At 43.3% G+C, this 14,262-nt stretch overlaps 2 protein-coding genes across 2 annotated transcripts; both read left to right on the top strand.

The window, feature by feature from the left end:
- Positions 1-7,204: 7,204 nt before the first annotated feature.
- LOC309489330 (hydroxycarboxylic acid receptor 2-like) lies at positions 7,205-8,375 on the top strand. The gene has a single exon (XM_082158077.1). It carries the CDS (start codon positions 7,359-7,361, stop codon positions 8,343-8,345), a length of 987 nt encoding a protein of 328 aa, XP_082014203.1. The 5' UTR covers positions 7,205-7,358; the 3' UTR covers positions 8,346-8,375.
- Positions 8,376-9,343: 968 nt separating this feature from the next.
- LOC309489343 (B-cell CLL/lymphoma 7 protein family member A-like) lies at positions 9,344-14,137 on the top strand. The gene is made up of 6 exons (XM_082158096.1): positions 9,344-9,524; positions 10,632-10,713; positions 10,787-10,880; positions 11,896-12,042; positions 13,008-13,108; positions 13,200-14,137. The coding sequence occupies exons 1-6, from the start codon at positions 9,433-9,435 to the stop codon at positions 13,269-13,271; spliced, it is 588 nt and encodes a 195-aa protein (XP_082014222.1). The 5' UTR covers positions 9,344-9,432; the 3' UTR covers positions 13,272-14,137.
- Positions 14,138-14,262: the final 125 nt, after the last annotated feature.

The raw sequence follows: 14,262 nt of genomic DNA, 5'->3' as shown, positions 1-14,262 counted from the left end.
AAACATCAAAATCAACACAAAAATGGGTAACTGAGCACAAAATGAAGCTTCTGCCATGGCCGTCCCAGTCCCCTAAACTGAACCCTATAGAAAATGAGTGGGAAATGAAACTGAAGAGAAGCACCAACATGAACTTGTGAATCTGAAGGATCTGGAGAGATTCTGTATGGAGGAATGGTCTCTGATCTCTTGTCAGTTGTTCTCCAAACTCTTCAGGTATTATAGAAGAAAACTGCAAAAAGTATTTAATAAAAGGGAGCCAATAATTATGGCCAGCGTGTTTTGGAAAAAAGCATTTATTTCATAATGTGATTTACCCCCCACTTTCAATTCTTTTACTTCAATGAAAGGTTCGATTTTTGCATAGAGTCGACTCTTGCGGAGCTTCATGGGGGTGGGTGGAGCTAAAGACCTCTTCGTCATGTTTATCTTTTTTGGAACAATTGGTGGAAATTTCTGTACAGCATCATGGGTAATGTAGTTCCCTTTAGAGAACGGTTCACTCGTATTGCGTCGCTAGACGCTATGGTAAAACTAATTTTCAGACGAGCATAGTGAGTGCGTTTCATGCCTGGGCAGTAGCCACGCTGAAGCTGCACTCCCTCAGGGTGGCTGTTCTCACTGCGAGAACATGCCGCTCTCCTCTCTACGCTCGCGGCTAGCTTTCTTCTCAGAGAGCGACCCACCTATCGCGCCCTCCCGTTTCCCGGCCTCCTCGAACCGCGGAGGAAGAAACGGGTCAGAGGATGAATGAGCATTCAGAGACGAGTGAGCCCACGCCGGCCCCGCCCCCGCGTGCCTCACTCTCTCCAGAGAGAGACATTTCTCCGGTGATATTCACCAAAACGGACAAGCGACCCTCCCTTGAAGCGGCCGGCCTCGTTTCCTTTGGTGGATCGGAGGAGGATAACGATGACAGCCTGTCATTGGCAGCATCTGAAGGTGAGGATTGGTCAGGCTCAACCATTGAACCCCGCCCCCCCGTCTCAGTCCAGCGGAAGTGGTGCCAATGCGAGCAAAGACGCTGAGCTTATCCGCGTTCTCACCAGGGCTCTATTGGTCTTCACCAGAAGAGCCAACTAGAAGCCGCCTCGACGAGTGGTTTCTGCCTGGCCACCAACAGGCCCCTTGCCAGAGGCCGGCGCCGTTCTTTCCTGAAGTTTGGGACTAAGTCATGACTAACTGACTAAGTCATGGCGCACCCCCTACTCCGCCCGCCTACGCACTTCAGCCTCTGCAGCACTCTCAACCCTTGACAGCGCACAGGAAAAGGGGTATGAAAAACTGCCCCCCCTAGATAAAGCGGTTGCCGTACATCTCTGCCCGCCCACCGCCATTATATGGAGGTCTAAAGTGACGCATCCATCTAAGCCATGCAGGACCACTTCAGCTCTCGCCGGCCGAGCCTACACTTCCGCTGGTCAAGCTGCCTCAGCCCTGCACACTATGGCGGTCCTCCAAGTGTTCCAGGCAAAACTCCTCTGCTCCTTGGACGAGTCTGGACCGGACCCCACGGCCTTCAAGGATAGGCGCAGCGCTACTGACCTGGCCCTGCGCACCACGAAGACCACCGCCCAGGCCATTGGAAGAAGCATGGCCAGCCTGTTAGTACTAGCCACCTGTGGCTCAATCTCACGGAGATAAAGGACACAGACAAGACTGCTTTCCTGGACTCCCCTATATCTACCACTGGTCTCTTCGGTCCCGCGGTGAAGGGCTTTTGCTGAGCGTTTCACTGAAGCACAGAAGTCCTCGCAGGCCATGCAACACTTCTTGCCCAAACGCTCCAGGTCGGCTTCAGGTCGCCCGAAGAACGCGCCGACCCCACAGCCAGCCAAACCAGCGGCGCAGGTTTCTCAGCCCCGCCCAGCGGCTGAAACCAATCGACGCCCACAGCCAGATAAGCGCGTCCCGTTCCTGCAACGCCAGGGCCCCCGGCCTAAAGTTATGCTGGACCCTGAGCCTCAGAAGCCTTCCTAGTCTAAGGACAGGAAGGAAGAGAAAGGGGTTAAGTCTCGCTGCAGCCGGACCACCCCCAAAGAGAGCTCATGTGCTTTGCCTCAGACACCTGAACAAGGCCCTCATTAAACGGCCATTTAGGATGCTAACAACCAAACAAATCCTCACGCACATTCACCCAAGAGACTGTTTTTTTGTCAGTGGATCTGAAAGATGCTTACTTTCACATCCAGATAGCCCCCCATCACAGGGCATTCTTGAGATTCGGCTTTGAGGGGCGGGCTTATCAGTACACAGTCCTACCATTCGGACTGTCACTGGCACCTTGTACGTATACGAAATGCATGGACGCAGCTCTCTCCCCCCTGAGACAGCGGGGAATGCGCATTCTGAACTACCTCGACGATTGGCTCGTTCTGGCCCAATCGGAGGCCGAGTTACAAACCCACAGATCCTGGCTCCTCAGCCATCTAGAATGCCTTGGGCTCAGGATCAACTTCTCCAAGAGTGTACTGTCCCCCAGCCAGCGTATAACCTTCCTGGGAACAGTTATCGACTCTGTTCAGATGAGAAGCTCTCTCCATTTAACAGCTAGCTGCTTCATTCAAAGCGGGCTCTAATCTGCCCCTCAGAACGTTTCAAAGGGCACTGGGCCTTATGGCCTCCGCATAGTCAGTACGCCAATTAAGCCTACTGCATATGCGTCCCCTTCAGCGCTAGCTGAAGCCCCGAGTCCCGGCTCATGCGTGGCGGTTCGGCCACCTACGCATCAGGGTAAACCATGGCTGTATCAAAGCCCTGGCCCATTGGAAAGACACCAGCTGGTATCAGTCTGGTGTAAGCATGGGTCTAGTCTCGAGGAGGAAGGTGATTTCGACGGATGCCTCCAACCTAGGTTAGGGGGCTCTGTACGGCCTCAGCCTCTGTTCAGCCTCTGGTCAGCCTCTGTTCAGCCTCTGGTCAAGCTCGGAGAAGCGCCTACATATCAACTGCCTCGAAATGAGAGCAGTCTTTCTAGCCCTAAAAACCTTCCTCCCGAACTTGGCGGGACACCACGTCTTGGTCCGGACGGACAACATGGTAGTAGTGTCATATATAAATCGCCAGGGTGGTCTCAGGTCGAACAACCTGTACACCATGGCCAAGCAGCTCCTTTCATGGGCACACACCAACCTGCGTTCGCTAAGAGCAGCGCATGTACCGGGCATACTGAACCAGGGTGCAGATATGCTATCTCGAGACAATGTCCCCCCGGGAATGGTCTCTCCATCCTCAGACGGTTCATTTAATTTGGAGTGTCTTCAGGAGGGCAGAGGTAGACCTCTTCGCCTCAGAAGACAACTGTCACTGCCCAACATTCTTTTCAAAGAACAGGGATGCGCTGGCCCACAAATGGCCCAGCCGTCCTCTTTGTGCATTCCCTCCGGTCTCGATGCTCCCTCAGGTCATCGAACGGATCAGGGAGAACAAGTGTGCAGTCCTCGAATTAGCTCCTCTCTGGCGGTTCAAACATGGTTCCCCGAGTTGATGCAGCTGCTAGAGACAGCTCCCTGGCCTATACTGCTGAGGAAGGACCTCCTAACGCAGGTGAACAGGACAGTCTGGCACCCCCATCCTGACTTGTGGGCATCAACGGGTATCCGGGTACCTCCTGGAAAGAGTCCTAAGCACTATCACCGAGGCTAGGGCTCCGTCAACGAGACGCCTCTATGCCCTTAAGTGGTCAGTGTTCTGGTCATACCCCATCAACACTCAAAGTATACGTGGCGGCCATAGCAGCCTTCCATGCTCCTGTGGCTGGCCAATCCTTGGGAAGGAACGACCTGATCGTGCGCTTCCTCAAAGGGGCCAGGAGGCTTAAGCCGCCTCAACCTCCCTCTAAACCCTCCTGGGACCTATCTACAGTCCTCAGGGCCCTTAAGGGACCTCCTTTCAAGCCGCTTCAGTCGGCCGACTTAAAGCCTCTTTCGCTCAAGACCGCACTCTTGCGCGAGCATCGGTCAAGCGAGTGGGCGATTTACAAGCGCTCTCCATGAACGCTTCCTGCCTTGAGTTTGGGCCCAATGACTCCGAAGTCATCCTCAAACCAAGACATGGCTACGTACCCAAGGTGCTCTTGACTCCGTTCAGAGCCCAGGTTATTTCGCTATCGGCCCTTCCCCTATCGGAAGACGATAGAGAATCGAGTCTACTCTGCCCTGTTAGAGCTCTCAGAGTTTATTTAGAGCGTTCTGCCCCGTTCAGACAGTCGGAACAGCTCTTTGTATGCTGTATGCTTTGTCCGCACCAAAGGGGTCGCGGCCATGAAGCAGAGATTGTCACGATGGATAGTGGACGCTATCTCTTTAGCCTACGCCTCAATGGGCCTTCAATGCCCCATAGGCGTCAGGGCCCATTCCACAAGGGGCATGGCCTCTTCATGGGCATGGTCCAGTGGCGTACCAATTGAAGACATTTGTGCGGCGGCCGGTTGGTTTTCGCCGTCCACATTTGTAAGATTTTACAACTTTACAAGGCTCTGCAGGCACAAGTCCTTTCTTTCTGGGAGATCTTGGACCCTGAAGGGCCCAAACCTCTAGGTATCCCTTCGTGGGCTCCCGCATTGGTCCAGTCCCCGTTGGATTTTGACTTTTAGTTCTACTATAAGCCTCGGGCTTTACAGCCCCAGATGGTAGTTCAGAGCGAAGTCTCAGCTAATAGCACAGCGTTTTGAAATGGGTTCCCATAGCGTCTAGCGAAGCAATACGAGTGAACCGTTCTCGAAAGGGAACGTACTCGGTTACCTCGGTTCCCTGAGATTAACGGGAATGAGTATTGCGTAGATGGCCATGCTATTAAGCTTCATGTAACCTGATTCCTATGGTGAAATGGACCGCTTATATAGTCAGCAGACACGCCCATTCTGGTGGGTTTCAGCACGCGCGAGGCAGGAAACGCCCTGATAGGTTTGCGCATCCTCGCCACTTCGCCATAGGTTTGTGCAGTTCCAGCAGCCCAGCCAATCAGCACAAGCTCTGCACTGTGCTGGCTGTGCAGCTGCACTGCATTTTAAAATAAAGGCTTCAATATTCTCGAGAAATGGAATTTTCCCATAGCATCTAGCGACGCAATACTCGTTCCCGTTACTCTCAGGGAACCGAGGGTACGTTAGTAATCGTGTACATTAAAATAAAGGCTTCAATATTCTCGAGAAAAGGAATTTTCCCATAGCGTCTAGCGACGCAATACTCGTTCCCGTTACTCTCAGGGAACCGAGGGTACGTTAGTAATCGTGTACATTAAAATAAAGGCTTCAATATTCTCGAGAAAAGGAATTTTCCCATAGCGTCTAGCGACGCAATACTCGTTCCCGTTACTCTCAGGGAACCGAGGGTACGTTAGTAACCGTGTACATTTTTCACCACGAATTCCACTGTTCAACATGATTATTAGAATAAGTTGAGATAATGCTGGCTGACGGGCTCGACAGAAGCAAAATATCTTCGATTAACAACCTCATAGCTCACATTAGGTCTGTTTTTAAAGGTTTATATAAGTTAAAACAATTTCCCTACGTTTTTAGTTCCGGAACCCAACTGTTGCACTCTATTCATTCACTCAGATGTGATTTGGTGTTTCTTTCCTTACATGAAAACAGCAGTCAGAGTGTAAAGCTGATTCCTCTCCAGTAAGGATGGAGAACATCTGTAGCACAAGCCTGACATCAGAGTCCATCGCTCCTGCTCACACTGACGGAAACAATTGGAAAGGAGAATATACGCCATTACCTGAAAAAGGTGCGAAAAACATGAACAGATCACATATGATTATTAACTCCATAAGAGGCACAAATGCCCCTTGAGATCATTTACCAACCACACCTGTGGTTGTTGTCCATGCAGATGCTTACAGCTACACCCTTTGCATGTGAGCAAACCAGTGATGTTACGAGGATGACACCCGGGGGTGGGCATCTGGATATGTGAGGGTGGGCAAATAAAGTCATGTATGCTTGTTAAGAAAAAAAAATTCAATAACATTTTTCAAGGAAAAATAATCTTTTTATTAAAAAAAAAATGTTTCCCCTTTATTTTTATAGGACAGTCACATGTAGACAGTATGAGAGATGAGGAACACTACCATCACAATGAAAATTACAATGTAATGCTTGAATATATGGGCATCGCATCACACATTTTTTTTTGGGGGGGGGGGGGGGGGGGGTTATTAAAAGTTATTGAACTAAAACAAATATATTTTTGTGATTGTTTATTTGATTATCAAATCATTTACGATATCATAATCAAAAAAATTATGCAACAGCTGGTATTACAATTTAAATTCAGGTAACAGTGATCATGAGCTTACACATGTATGTATGGTTATAATAGCGCTTATGTTAAAAGCTTAAAAATATGTTTCGGAATCTATATCGACTGATTCAGATGACAAGAAATCAGTTATTGGTATCGGCTACAAAAAACTCGAATCGGAGCATCCCTTCTCTGTAAGCTCAACAATTTAACAGAGCATGAGACTCATCTCAGGAACACACATATACTTGTGAACACATGCATATACAAGAAAATACAATCATTGACACACTGCTTTCACAGTAAAAGCTTTTTTCCCTCTAGTATAAAATTGTTAGTAGGGGTTTTATTTAAAAGTAAAATTGCTAGTAATGTGTCTTCAATGACATAAGCAATGATATTACTATTTCAGAGAAGTAATTAGTAAGCTGTAATGGATTTTTCTGAGTAACTTACCCAACCATCTGCCACAGATGAAGCAAAATGTCCAGCACTGATTACATCATAACCTAACAAAATAAAACATAAATTAGGACTTAACTGAATATACTTGCTGCAAGGATTCTTTTCCTGTTTTCAACAAAGAAAAACTGTCCATAGCAATACCAAGTGAAGGGTAAATGACGCACAATTCAGCTACATAAGTATATCCTCATATAAGGCCAAACATCATACACAACTAAAATCAATTGAAACAAGAAAGATTTTAGTCTAGACATGGTTCAACAAAAATAGGTGTGTAAATTACGTTGGTAGGTTTTAAAATAAGTGTACCGTCTACCTGCACTGTTTGAATGAAAAGGTTCTGTACCCGCATTAAACAGTGACTGTTTAGGTTCCCGACTACGCCTCTTCTGAATAGAGACCTAAATAGCCAATAAAAAATGAGAAAGAAATATAAAAGCCAATCTAAGCTAAAATATTAATTTGACTGATTTCCAATTGGATGGGCACTGCCCACCCTTGTCCACACATAGCCACGCCTCTGGAGCAAACATCTTTAAGACCAAGTCTTGGGGGAATCATTGGCATATTCAGTACTGAGACCAAACAATAAAGATCTGAAGTTCTCCGACTCTCGGCTGGTTTTACAGCAGAATAAGAATCATGGACAACTCCTCAAAGTGCTGCGCTTTCGATGCACCCATCTTGGACGAAGTCCTACCTCCTGTACTATTCTTCGAATTCATTCTTGGCCTTATGGGGAATGTCCTCGCCCTCTCGATGTTCTTCTTCCACATGGACACCTGGAAGCCCAATTCTATTTATCTAGCTCACCTGGCTGTGGCGGACTCTGTGGTCCTTTTCTGCCTTCCTTTCAGGGCCGACTACTACCGCAGGGGCAAGGACTGGGTCTACGGAGACGCTTTCTGCCGTATTTTGCTGTTTCTTCTGGCCGCCAACAGAGCTGCCGGTATTTTCTTCCTCACTGCTGTCGCTGTTGATCGATACCTGAAGATCGTCCACCCTCACAACCGCATCAACCGCATGGGTCTGCGCTACGCCCTATGGGTCTCTGTTGGCCTGTGGGGTCTCATCATAGCCTTTACTGTCTACCTGTTAACAGACAAACATTTCTATTATCGAAACAACCGCACACAGTGCGAGAGCTTCAACATTTGTTTGGGACACAATGCATTGTCCGACTGGCACAATTCATTCTACGTTATCCAGTTCTTTGTGCCCACGTGCATTGTTGTCTATTGTACAGCTTGTATTACGTGGCAACTGAAGAGCAAGACAGTGGACACACAGGGCAAAATCAAGAGGGCAGTGCAGTTTATTTTAGCAGTTGCTCTGGTTTTCATTATATGTTTCTTCCCAAGCAACGTCTCTCGTATCGCAGTGTGGGTGCTGAAGAGCTGGCATACCGAGTGCCACTTTTTCCGTGATGCAAATGTGGCTTTTTACACTACTGTCTGCTTTACCTACTTTAACAGTGTGCTCAATCCCATTGTTTATTATTTTTCCAGCCCTGCGTTCAGTGGATCCCTCAAGAAACTCTACCTGAAACTCCTTGGAAAGAAAATGGAGGATGAGGACAGTGAGAAGTACAATCATAGTTCTGTTACAGTATCAGCTAATGTCTCTTAAACAAGTGGATTTTCACTATGTAGTTTTGACATTAAAAAGTCACATAGTTTATAATTCATAATATTTATTCTGATGTAAACAATAGCTGCTACTGCATATTCATGTAAGCACCCATTTGTGACAACCTTCATAAACATTTTTAATATTTAGCAATATTCTGTCCTTGCCGTTAGACTAGACTGTCTATTTATTTAAAATAATCACCTCCACAGATGACTTCAGTAATACTTTAATAAATGTCTTTATTAGTTCTCTGTCTGATTATTTAATTTTAAAATGTACTTCAATTAACATTATATGCAAATATTCAATGACACACTTTTTTATTGTTTTATCTCTATCACTGAATGGCCCTATGTTGTCATATTTGCTATATTTTTCCTTGATAAAAAATATATATTTTAAATCACAGTTACATAAGTTACTTAATAAATTAGGATTGAAATTTTTTTTTATATATATATATGCCTTCACTTTTTCAAGTACACATATTTAATTGAACAATAGTTAAGGCAAGTCTTTGTGTATAACAAAATATTAATATTGCTATTATTTGTATTGTATTAATATAATATTGTATTATATATTAATTCATATTGATTAGTAGTAATATCAAATAAAATATTATTATGGATTTAGTTATAGTATTTAATAGCCTATTTTAATTTAATACTGTTAAAAGTTATTGATAATATCAATAATTGTTATGATTGTTTAAAGTCTTATATAGACATATAAAGTGTCTATGGATATTAACATGGATTTTAATATTGAAATAGAAACGTCGTTATGAAATATTGAATTAAAAATTACGTTTTCATTCAGTGTTTTATAAACGTACAAAAGTAGCTACCAACTGACAAACAAACCCATACATTAAAACGAACGTTTAAAAGTGTTCGTTAATTATTGCACAACACGCCAAAAGAACAAAAGACTTTGAATCGAGTTTTGTAGGACTCGCTCGTTGTGTATTTGGCGCAGGCGCGCTCCCGGCCCAGCGTTCACTGTATGCGAGTGTGTGTGCGCGCGTGTGTGTGTGTGTATGAACTGCCGGCGAGCTTAAAAATATTATCGAGTGGCGGGAATGTCTGGCAGGTCAGTGCGCGCGGAGACCCGGAGCAGAGCCAAAGATGACATCAAACGGGTTATGGCCGCTATTGATAAAGTGCGAAAATGGTAAGATCGCGGGAAAAGCCCTGTTTGTTCCACCGGAGAGAAAAAAATGCGCTTGTGGGGGAGGAGACAGAAAGAACAAACGAGAAGGACAGAAAGTGAAATTATATGGGTCATTTTTGAGCGCAATTTCCAAGTGAACTCGAGCGCACGCCAGGTGCTGTGCGCGCACCCGACACCATACACTAAAAATGAATGTTTTGGGGGGGGATTTCTGATGGAGATGAAGTGGGTTGAACCCAGAAGCCATTTCGTTGCAGTCACATGAAGCCATTTCTCAATGCAGTTTGGCGCACTGTGAATGTGTAACATCTGTGCGTTTTGGGGGATGAAAGACTAGACAAACTCACCTGTGCACGCGAGAGTCACAGTCGCTGTAACACACTGCGAGTTGAAATGCAGCTCAGAGTCTCTTTACATCAAATAAAACTGAACACATGGAGCGCTGTGGGGGCTGGGACAGGGAAGTTAGCACTGCATGCCTGATATATTTCATTATCAACATTATACATGTAAAATACGTCTTTTGTAAGATTGTTATATTTATACATTTTATATTTAGACTAATGTTTGCCTGTTTTTTTGTTTTTGTTTTTTTTTTTGGTCAAGGATTGCAAGTGCAATGATTTGATGATATGAAGCACAACATTTTACCTTGTTTTTCTTGTACAATAATGTAATCACAGGCATTTTGATTACATTATTTATCTCTTTTTATTGGATATGACTTTTTAATGTGCAATTTTTTATTATTATATTTTTTCATTTTATATATTATTTGTGCTGCAAATGGCCCTTGCTATCATCATATATTACATGGTATGCTATGTCAGGTTCATTTAAGTGTATATTTTACTTAAAGGCCATGCAATATTAGTAATGACCCATTTACATTTTTAATAAGCATTTCAGGTCTTATTGTGCACAATTCATCATTATTCCAATGAAAATATTTGCCTTTTCAAATCAGAGTGTGAGTTACTCTTAAATGATTTTCCATTTCTGCTGATGTCACGTGATCTATTGGATAATGTTGACCAGTAGTCAAAGCTATTTAGGCATTGAAGTACTTCTTTCCATGCTTTAGATCTTTGCTTTAACTATTCACAGGGAGAAAAAATGGGTGACGGTTGGAGACACTTCCCTGCGCATCTTCAAATGGGTTCCAGTGACTGAACCGAAGTCAGACGACGTAAGTGTGCGAATATTGTCTATTGTTTCCTTTTATGAAGTTGTAGTTCATCGATATTTTGTCTGCTCTACAGAAGAACAAAAAGAAGAAGGGCAGAGAGGAGAAATATGGATCGGAGTTGACGACTCCAGAGAACAGTTCCTCTCCGGGAATGATGGACATGCACGGTCAGTCAGAGGAAGAGTTTCTTAAAGGATTAGTTCACTTTAAAAAAAAATGTTGCTGATGATTGACTCACCCCGGTGTCATCGAAGATATCCATGTCTTTCTTTCTTCAGTCGAAAAGAAATTAAGGTTTTTGAGGAAAACATTCCAGGATTTTTCTACACAGAATGGACTTCAATGGCAACCAACTATACCAATGTTCAAATGTCCGTCTCAATGCAGCTTCAAAGTCTCTACACGATCCCAGTCAAGAAATAAGGGTCTTATCTAGCGAAACGATCGGTCATTTTCTAAAAAAAAAAAAATATATATATATATATATATAATATATATATATATATAATTTTTAACCACAAATGCCCGTCTTGCACAATCTCTGAGATGCGCCACGTATTACGTCATCACGTTGGAAAGGTCACGAAAATAAATAAATAAATAATAATAATAATAAATTAAAACAAAGATGTCGGACAATTTTGAGGTTTGAGGAGAAAATGAGATGAAATTTTTCGCCCCTTCCCTACCTTTCTGAACCGGAGTACACAGATAGATGACGGGAAGCGTGACCTTTCCAACGTGATGACACAATGCATCTCAGAGATGGTACACGACGAGCATTTGTGGTTAAAAAGTATATATATATTTTTTTTTTATTAGAAAATGACTGATCGTTTTGCTAGATAAGACCCTTATTTCTCGACTGGGATCGTGTCGAGACTTTGAAGCTGCATTGAGACGGACATTTGAACCTTCTTTGAACACTGGAATAGTTGGTTGCCATTGAAGTCCATTCTGTGTAGAAAAATCCTGGAATGTTTTCCTCAAAAACATTTAATTTATTTTCGACGGAAGACAGAAAGACATGGATATCTTGGATGACATCGGGGTGAGTCAATCATCAGCAAAACATTTTTTGAAAGTGAACTAATCCTTTAACCAAGCCAAGATTTTAAGGATGTGCATAACATAATTTGACAGTACTGACCCTTAAATGTCAAGCTGCGGTTTCCCTTATAGATGAGAACAGTAATCAGAGCTCGATAGCCGATTCCTCTCCGGTGAAGATGGAGAACAGCTGTAGCACGAGCCCGACACCAGAGGCCACTGCTGCTCACGCTGATGGAAACAAGTGCAAGACAGAACACACGCCATCCCCTGACAAAGGTGTGATCACACAAATAAATCTCATGCTTGCACAAATAAATGTATTAAGGCTTTTGGAGATCTCTAAGGCTTTCTAATGTTGTGTTCACATAATATTAAAGGAGCTTGACTTTATTCGAATAGATCAGGGGTTCTCAACTCTGGCCCTCGAGGTCCACTTTGCAACCCAAATCAAACGCACCTGAGCAAGCTAATCAATGGCTGTGTCTGAAATCACCCCCTATACCCTTAAATAGGGCACTATTTGAGGGTAAATCTATTTGTAGTGGTGTACGAAACCATAGTGGACGTTATCAAGTGCACTCATTCATTCCCATAATGCTCAACAGCTAGAGAATACCCATAATGCACTGTGCATTAGGCATCCACTTTCCAATCTGCTGGTCCAATGTGGCTACAGCGTCATATCAAACGGGTATTTTCCTTGTTTAATTAAGGTTTATACATGCTAGTTTCCATGATTGAGCTAAAGATGAATCTTTTCATTACTACTGGAGCTGCCAGTTTGCTAAGTTTCAAATGAGTCATTTAGCAGATGCTTTTGTCCAAAGCGACTTACAATTTAGGACTAAATTAAGCGAGTCATCGTGAAGAGGCAAAAACAACGCAAGAAGTGCTCAAATTATTTAACAGCAAGTATTAACTACACAAAAGCAGCAGCCTTTGGTGTCTGAATTCACTCACTTGTTTTCATTCACTCCTTCAAGTGGACTACTATATTAGTGGAGTAATATTACAGGGAATAATGAATGAGGGTATAGGGGGCGATTTCAGACACGGCTTCAGTCTTCAGGATTACGAGAAAGTTGCAGAAAGCTGAGTTTAATCAAGGTTGGAGGTAAATTCTGCAGGAAAGTGGATTTTAAGGGCCAGAGTTGAGAATCCCTGTATTTGAAACGCTGTATCTTGAGTTCTACCAGCTGAAATAAATGTGACGTATCACAGTTGTGTTTTCTTTTTTACAGGGAATTGTAACTCCACCCCTTCAGAGACCTCAACAAGCAAAAAAGATGCTCAGTTATTAGAGGAGAAGGAGTCCCCATCAGACACCTCGACAAACACTCAGGTGAAAGCATCGCTTACCTTCAAAACAGAAGAAACTGGAGATGACTTGAGGGTGAGAAAATGACCAAATGTTCTGTTTGTGTGTGTTTTAGGAAAGTGAAGATGGTTCTCCACCTACAAAGAAAAGCAAAGTAGAATCATCTTCTCAGGACTTGGATGACTAAAGCTGACTAGTAGTTTGCTCCCACATATTTTAAACACGTCACTGTCACAAACCAATGAGGAAAAGCATCCCACTCAACAACCCATTCCTGATCTTCAAGTAGAGCTTCGCCCTGTTCTTCATCTTCTCACCTGGAGTGGGCGTTTGCAGACGTCACTGTGCTGAGGCCGAAAGACTGACCTGATCCTGTGAGACACCTGCAGCCTCGCTCCATCAAACCCATGCACGACATACAGCGTTAGTATAACAGTAACAAGAGTCAATGCACTGCATAGATTTGTCAAGATGAAAGGTGGATTTGCTGCTGTCATCATTTTCGTTTTAAGTCTTTTATTATTTAATTCAATGAGTCTACTAGTTGTTTTTCTAACTACTTTGCAAAGGTTGTTGTATGGTTATAGTGCAGGTGCTTGGTTTGTCCATAGATTCTCTACTGGTTTGTGTGCCTTCTGGCTCAATGATGTGTGCATTTTTACTCTTTTTTTTTTTTTTTTTGTGGCTTGTTTTATTTTGGTTTTTTAAAAGGAAGAATATTTTGTTACATGTCAAAACGACTCAATATACCTCATTTCCAAACCAGCTGAGCTGGAACTTTAATCTTGATCGATGGACGATAAATACACTTCACTGAACACAATCTGGCAGTTTTTAAATGGTCGTTTTCAACAATGAATCCACTTTGACTTTAATCTGATTTAACGTACAAGGAACTCATGATGATGAAATACTCTAGGTACATTGGGACCATGATTTCTTGAAATGATTTTGTCTTGTACAGTTGATTAATTTTGCTTTTATTTATTCCATCATTAGTGCTTGTTTTTAGCATATTAAATTTGTTTTAATAAAAAACGTTAACACATCGAAGGCTGTGGAGTTTATAGTATTATATATGATGTAGTTTAGTATTTATATACTTTTTGATGGTAAAAATAAATAAATTGAAGATTATTAAAAATCGAAAAGGTTGAGAACGTTTTATTCAATTTGAC

The sequence above is a fragment of the Leuciscus leuciscus genome (genome assembly GCF_965113295.1).
Source record: "Leuciscus leuciscus genome assembly, chromosome: 24".
NCBI lineage: Eukaryota > Metazoa > Chordata > Actinopteri > Cypriniformes > Leuciscidae > Leuciscus > Leuciscus leuciscus.
The sequence above is the reverse complement of the archived record's forward strand: the minus strand, read 5'-3'. Positions and strand labels throughout refer to the sequence as shown.

Bases quoted from the DNA above. Each gene is read 5' to 3' on its own strand.
- LOC309489330 (XM_082158077.1), top strand. From the start codon at position 7,359: ATGGACAACTCCTCAAAGTGCTGCGCTTTCGATGCACCCATCTTGGAC.
- LOC309489343 (XM_082158096.1), top strand. From the start codon at position 9,433: ATGTCTGGCAGGTCAGTGCGCGCGGAGACCCGGAGCAGAGCCAAAGAT. The intron at 10,714-10,786 runs GTAAGTGTGCGA...TCTGCTCTACAG, and splicing joins CTGAACCGAAGTCAGACGAC to AAGAACAAAAAGAAGAAGGG. The intron at 13,109-13,199 runs GTGAAAGCATCG...TGTGTGTTTTAG, and splicing joins ACACCTCGACAAACACTCAG to GAAAGTGAAGATGGTTCTCC.